This window comes from Psammomys obesus, unplaced genomic scaffold (assembly GCF_907164565.1).
Source record: "Psammomys obesus unplaced genomic scaffold, mPsaObe1.curated_primary_1811, whole genome shotgun sequence".
Lineage (NCBI taxonomy): Eukaryota > Metazoa > Chordata > Mammalia > Rodentia > Muridae > Psammomys > Psammomys obesus.
The window spans coordinates 12,289,405-12,296,676 of record NW_026586383.1 but is presented as its reverse complement, the minus strand read 5'-3'; the positions used below and the strand labels follow the sequence as shown (position 1 = coordinate 12,296,676).

The window sequence follows — 7,272 nt, the reverse complement described above, 5'->3', positions numbered from 1 at the left end:
TGTGTGTGTGTGTGTGTGTGTGTGTGTGTGTGTGTGTGTGTGTGTGTCTTTTTTTGGTTTATCTGGAACAAACTTATTTATTTCCTGTGTTTTGCTGGGTGTCGTTAACCACCTTGGATTGGAGTTTTTCTTCTAGTATCTTCTATAGGACTGGATTTGTACATAGATATTGTTTAAATTTGATTTTGTCATGGACTATCTTGTTTTCTCCATTTATAGTAATTGAAAGTTTTGCTGGGTATAGTAGTCTGGGCTGACATCTGTGTTCTCTTAGAGTCTACAAGACATCTTCCCAGGCCCTTCTGTCTTTTATAGTCTCTGTTGAAAAATCAGGTATAATTCTGATAGGTCTGTCTTTATGGTACTTGGTCCTTTGCCTTGTTTCATGGTTGAGGAACCAAGATAAGCTACTCAATTCCAGTTTAAGGTCCTGTTCCCATAATCCTGAGTTATGCTTCCTGACTTTGAATGGTTGAGGAAAGAGAAAACACTACTCAGCTGGGAATGAGTGGATCAGAATTCCAGTCAGACTAATCCTCTGATGTCATCTCACCCAGTCATGCAGTATTGATGGGCCAGCTTCAGACTGTCATAGCACTGTCCCACTACAAAGTGAATCCAAGGATGCTTGCTTATAGGAAAAGGTCAGAGGCTGCCCTCAATTCCATAATCTTCAGTTACTGCAGTGGCCGTATGTTCTCTCAGATTTGACCCTTTCAACCCCTCTGCCCCATCTCACATAAAGCTGCAAAGAGAGACTGGGAGAGGTGTTTTAAATTAAGTGAAAGGTGGAAGCATAATTTAAAGGGAAAAAGGAGGGTAACTGAGCTGTTGGACAGCCTCAGAGGTATGATAGGACTAAAGCATTCCACTCAAACTCTGCCCAAAAAGAGACTCCAAGCAAGTCAGGTGCCCCATAGTTTCCGTGGGCTTTCAGCTTCACATGAGCAAGGCCATCCTATATCTTTCACATCTGTGACCCCATGTTAGGAACTATGCCAGCCATAAAGCTTTTGTCTGAGCTGAACATCTCATAAACATGTTAGTCAAGGATGCTCAGGTTTAACCTACCAAGAGTCCTCAAAGCCTCAAATAATCCACTGAACCATATTCCTCTTTGAATTTTTATTTTAGGATAAAATTACCCCTTACAGTAGAAGAAATCACCAGCTTTGGGGAGGGCAACAGGGAGCTGTTTGTGAGGTCCAGTACCTACAGCCTGATTCCCATCACTGTGACTGAACCTGGCCTCACCATCGGCTGGGTCTTCTCATCTGACCCCAAGAGCATCTCCTTCAGTGTGGTCTTCCAAGAGACAGAAGACACGCCACTTGACCAGTGCAAGGTAGGCCAGGCTCCCTACTAGGGTACCAGATACCTGAGCAGACATTCCCCAGAGTAGGCAAAGCACCTAAGACTTGATTACCTTGGAGAAACATGACCGAGAAGTCAATTTCACAAAAGCTGTCTTCACATGGCTGAAGGTTACTTCTGTGCTGCATGTGTCCATTTGAGCTTGGGATAGAACTGTAGGTAAATCTCAGAGACATGTGAGAGATAGGATTTTGCTTAATGATGACTTCCTCACAGAGCTCTGCAGAGCAGGATTGGGACACCTTGGGAGGTATGGGCTCTATCGCCAGTTATTCAGTTTGATTTTACATATATCACCTACAAGGACAACAGCAAAGACAGCCCCAGTATGACTTGGGCAGCTAAGCTTTATAAAATCCATGCTATTCTAGGTGTAAAATGTTGGCAGTACAGAACTGCAGTTCTCAACTATGTGGCTGTACATTAGAAACCCACGAAGAGCCTTTAAACCCTGATTCTTAGGCCTCATCCCAGACTACTAAATCAAGGGATGCAGGCAACCCTTGGCATCCCCACTGAGCAGCCCACATTGAGTATTTCAGAGCCACGAAACGTCTAGGTAGAATACGAGGTATAGGACAAGGGCTGACTAGAGCTTGGGGGTACTGATTCACTGTGAGGTGAGGAAGAGGGATTCCTAAGCCCAGCATCTGAGTTCCCATGTTTGTAAGGCAGAGAGGAATAATGAAAAGTAGAAATGCAAGTTGAATTTGAATCCTGAAAGAAAGTAATGGTAAAACCTGTCAGATACATTGGGCTGGAACAAAAGGTGAATTTTAAGCAGTTAATGTCCTAGGTAGTCAACTGGCAGAAACTTTTTGCTCTATCCAGATAAAAATCAATCATGAGTAGGTAAGAGGCTTTTCAGTACTGATTTTCAGCAACGTTCATTTCTCTGTGTTTGGTAGCAGTAGGCCAAATGAAGCTACAACAAGTGAAACCCTCTACTGTCATAGTCCTCCTGCAAGCCTCAGGTGCCAGGCCCTTAGCACTATAGGTGTCTCTGAGCTGTGGGCTTCTCCTGTGTTCTATTATATACCCACCAATCCTCATGACATATGGATCTTATAGGCTTGTTTCAGCCAGCCTTGTCTCAGACTTCCAAGGTATCCTTCCTGGTTTTAATGACCACCAGTGCCCTTTCCCACAGTGAACACAAGAGGGCAGAAAAGGCCCGTGTCTAGGATACCTTCCAGGCCAAAATTAGGGTTAGGGTCAGTCAACTATCGAGGATGCTGTTTTCATTGCCTAAGTTTCCCTGAAAGGTCATGAGCCTAGACAGGCTTTCCAGGTCCACATCTTTAGTACCTAGTCAATGGATTTCTCACATGCCCTTGACCAGCCTAGGCTTTTCAGAAAATAGATGGCTGTACACAGGTCTCATAACAACATATAGGAACCTTGCTGGATCTTTGGACAACTATAGTTGAGCTCTTGCTGTATCCCAGACTCTATAGAGTCTGCTGTGGACAGAGAGAGATACAGGATAACACCAAATCTGTTCTGGAATATTCTAAGTTTAAACAGAAAGAGACCTGAGAAAATAAACACCTGTGGTCCTAGGTAGAAATCACAGTATGGGTAGGTAAGCATTAAAGATACACCTGGAAGGGGACCCCTGTGCCTACAGTGAAGGCCACACTGAGTGAGACTGTCTCATTGCAGGGTAAGGGGGGATGGATAAAAATAGTCACTTCTAACGTCATTTACTTTGTTTAGGAGCTCAGCGTGATTTATAGAGCTGCTGGTCTGTGTAACCCTTTATGTGTAGGCTTTCCTAAGTGGACAGTGTAGGGCACTAGGAGACAAGACCCTCTAAGATGGGACAGAGAAGGAAGGAAACAAATTAAAATACAGGTCAGTGTTAAGGTTAGTCCTGTTCTTTAACGGAAAATCAGGTAGAAGACCTTGCCCAGTGTGATAGCTCTGGCCCTCACACCATGTGCCCAGTTCTGCCCTCTGCACACAAATTTATGATTCTGAGAGAGTAAACAGGAGGCTAAGAATCAGGCTTAGAAAGAAAAGTCAGATGGGCCAGCCAGGACCCAGGCCAAGAGAAGGGCTGTGGTGATGCCATGTGAGAGGCCGTAAATAGAGCCTGAACTGTCTTTTCTGGAAGAGAGTGGACCCAGGAGCTTTATAGAGAACCTGAATGTCATCATATGGAAACAAGACTCAGTTTCCTATGAGAACCAAGGACAGCACTAGGACCTACACAAGGCAACTGTCAAATGGACATTTAGAATTAGCCCTGGCTTCCTAAAGCTTGGAAGTTCTGCTTCTCCAGGCGGTGGAGAAGCTTGGCAGTAGTGTTGTCAGGGATGCTAGGGGGGTGGTTCATGATTCTAGGAGAAACTCACAACCACCATCTCCCTACAGTGAGGTTATGTCCCACCCTAGAACTGGGGCCACGTTCTAGTATTACTCTATACAGCAATGACCTTTTTCAGAGTACTGGCCTACCTGGAGGACTCACAGGCTCTCAACTTCTGAGTACCTTTTTATTGCCCTCCCTGACAGGTCCTCATTCCCACCACCAGATGCAATTCCCACAAGGAGAGCATCCGGGGTCAGCTGAAGGTCCGAACCCCTGGCATCTACTTGCTCATCTTTGACAACACCTTTTCCAGGTAGGTACCTCAGTTAGTCATGGCATCTCATGGGTCCACCTGTCTCTCTACATCATTGCTCCTATTCTCTAGCACTGAGGTACACTCAAAATCAAGATGTAGTTGTCAAAGTTTTTTGTTAGTGATTCTGTAATTTAGACCCTTCTGCTCTGTTAACTGCTCATGGTAGGTGTTACAAAGCAAGTCTGTCAGTTACTTTGCTGTTGCTGTGATAAAATACCATGATTAAAGGTAACTAAAGGAAGAAGGAATTTAATTGGACTTTCAGTTTCAGAGGGAGAGTTCATAATGGCAGCAGGCAGCCAGGGCAGGCATCTGACAGATCACATCTTCACTCACAGTAAGAAATAATAAGAGCAAACTGAAGTAGGACAAGGCCATACATGCTCAAAGCTCATCCCTAGTGACATACTTCTTTCAGCAAAGTTTCACCTCCTAAAAGTTCCACAGCCTCCCCAAACAGCACCACAGACCAGGGATCAAGTATTTAAATATGTAAGCCTATGGGGGACATTTCTCATTCAAACTACAGCAGTAGACCAACATTTACAGGACCTTACCATGTACCAAACACTCACTTCTGCCATATGGCTTCCTCCTTTTCTAGAGGACTAAGGACTGGAAGGTTGAATAGTGACGTTCCATGTCATATGGCTACTGGTGGAGTCAGACCTGAACCAAGTACCTGGCTCTAGGCTAGACACATCCCAAGTTGTGCCCACCTCTCTCAGGTTGATTCCCACTGCCAGGCCGTAGAAGGACTTTGGGAAACCCAAGGGAAAGGCCAAGAACAAGTGAATGAAAAAGAAAGCAATGAGGCAAAAAAGAACAAAACCTGTAAGCCATGTTGTGTGTCATAGGAGTAGCCTTTGCCATTTTGGGCTCCCCTATTCCTTCAAGCAGTACTGAGGGTCATTTGCAGGCTTGGGTTCTGTTCTTAGGAGTTGTCAGCATGAAAATATAAAAAGGAATCGTGGGCAGATGGCTAGAAAAGAGAACAGGACAGACACCCATACCAACAGCACCTGTCATATGCACAAGTCGAGAAATTTGTCCCTAGGGAGGGCTTCTGGCTTCCAGAAAGCTTCTTTACTGTGGCTGTCTCTTGAAACAGACCTTTCTTGCCTGTGACCATCTCCCTCCCTCACAGGCATTTGGTTTTAGCATAGTAACTTGATAGGATACTCTAGGCAAAATCTGTTCTCATACTCTACCTCATCTCCTCAGGCCCTGAGCTTTCAGGCCTCTGGACAGGGGTGTCTACTACCCATGAGGCTGGACATGACCTTCCCACTTGTCCTGTGTTGCCATGTGTAATAGAACTCTCTGCCTGAGTCTGCAGCATTTTAAGAGTATGTTCTGCTTTTCCAGGGGGCTCTCTGTGGAGTCCCCACCTGGATGAGCAGCAGTAGCAGTGGGGGCCAGGGTTAGGAGAGGGTCATTGTTCATGTAGCCAAGCCCTGTTCTTCCTGCTGCAGCTCTAGTTAGCCATTGGGGTGTGTGTGTGTGTGTGTGTGTGTGTGTGTGTGTGTGTGTGTGTGTGTGTGTGTTGACCCCATAACTTCCTAACTTCTTTTCATGATGCTATGTTATGTTTAGTAACAAAGAGGCTCTCATTCAACTGTGTTACATGGCAACTCTAAAGATACAGTCCACAGTTTGGGGGTGGATGTCTTCATTTGTGTAATATTAAGACACTGCTCACATTACATGTTACCGTGGATCACTGTAAGATTTCAGATATAGTCACAAAGTTTTCTCTCAAAACATAGTTGATATGAAACACTTCTACAAATGATTATGTATTTTTCTCTTTTTTACCACTCAGCCTTGAAAACTACTAACATAAACTAGGAATTTGAACTTTAATAGTGCTCCTCAAAAGAGATGATCCTTTTAAAACACTCTGCAGTCTGACAGGAATGCAATAACATGCATTTTAGTTCAAGTGTGTCACTTAAGCCTTGCTGTGGATCCAGACAGAGGTGTGACGTGGGCAGCGTGTAGCCTCCAGGAGGCTCCTGGGAAACCTGGTGGTGTGATGCTTTGGGGAATGAACTCTGCCCATAGAACATGAAGATCAGAACTGACACAAATGTCCAATGGCTATGACATCCATTCTGGCCTCTGCCATGACCTTCTGTGGCACCCAGTCCCTCTCCCCTATGCAGTCTTGACCCACTGGCACCTCAGAGCAGCTAGACAGTGGGGGCAGAGACTTAAAGCCCCACTCTTCACTCAAGTTCCAAGAAACCCATGGTGACAGTACTTGTACCTTCTGAAGGGAGAGAACTTCACTAGACTGGACAGGCAGATGATAGGGATAGGGAACCAAGAGACACTAAAGTGGTCCCTGAGTTACCCAGTCCCCAAAAGCTGTTTTCTTAGAGACTTGACTCCTACACCCAGCCAGGCCCAATCATCGACATGAAGCCCCAGGAAGAGCTGCCACCCTTGGTCTTCACTAAACGTAACAACTTCATTTTCTATTTTTTTTTTCTTCAGATTTATCTCCAAAAAAGTATTTTACCACCTGACTGTTGACCGGCCTGTGATCTACGATGGAAGTGATTTCCCATAGCATCAGTACCTGAACTTTAAGAGGTCTTCATCATCCACAGGAAGCGCTACTACTCACCTTTCTCATTAAATACACACACATATTTTAGAAATTAAAAAATTAGAAACAAAGGAGAGAAAATTGGTTATACACCAGCTCTACAGCTAGGCAGAGGCCTTGAACTGCATCTTAGAAACTACTCTGAGAAGATCCACAATGTGCTTTGGCTCCATGCAGCCATCACTCTCAGTTTCCAGGGTTCCTAAGGACCAGATATAAGACTCAACTATCTTCTCACCCAAATAGACACCTTGCAAAATGTTTATACTCTAGGGACACCATTGGCCTCACCTGGGTGCACAGTTGGTAACAGTCTACTGTGGTATTTTCAGGCTAGAAGTGGTCTTGACAGTATGTCTATTCTCAACATCCAGGATTATGGGCCACTGCCCTGGCCACTTTGCAAAGCCTTGGATAGTCCCAGGAGAAGGAGGCCATTTCATGTGAGAAATACCACTATCCTTTCATTTCCCCATAAGTGGGGGTTGCTTCTCCCACTCAGCTATTTTGGAGAAGCTTAAGTTGTGCTGTCCTCCTTGGCCTTTGTCTTCTTAGGGCCTTTGCTCAGCCAGGCTTCTCAGCAGCTCTAAATAACACACATACACACACACACACACACACACACACACACACACACACACACACACA

General features: G+C 45.0%; 1 protein-coding gene across 2 annotated transcripts in view; it reads left to right on the top strand.

The window, feature by feature from the left end:
- Fyco1 (FYVE and coiled-coil domain autophagy adaptor 1) overlaps positions 1 to 7,266 on the top strand; it is a 73,254-nt gene extending 65,988 nt beyond the window's left edge. Inside the window, exons 16-18 of one of the 2 annotated variants that reach the window (XM_055601635.1) lie at positions 1,135 to 1,345; positions 3,895 to 4,004; positions 6,510 to 7,266. In XM_055601635.1, the coding sequence (XP_055457610.1) occupies positions 1,135 to 1,345; positions 3,895 to 4,004; positions 6,510 to 6,585 (397 nt within the window). In that variant the 3' untranslated portion in view covers positions 6,586 to 7,266. The remainder of the gene's footprint in view (positions 1 to 1,134; positions 1,346 to 3,894; positions 4,005 to 6,509) is intronic. The other variant, XM_055601636.1, reaches the window with a different exon arrangement.
- Positions 7,267 to 7,272: the final 6 nt, after the last annotated feature.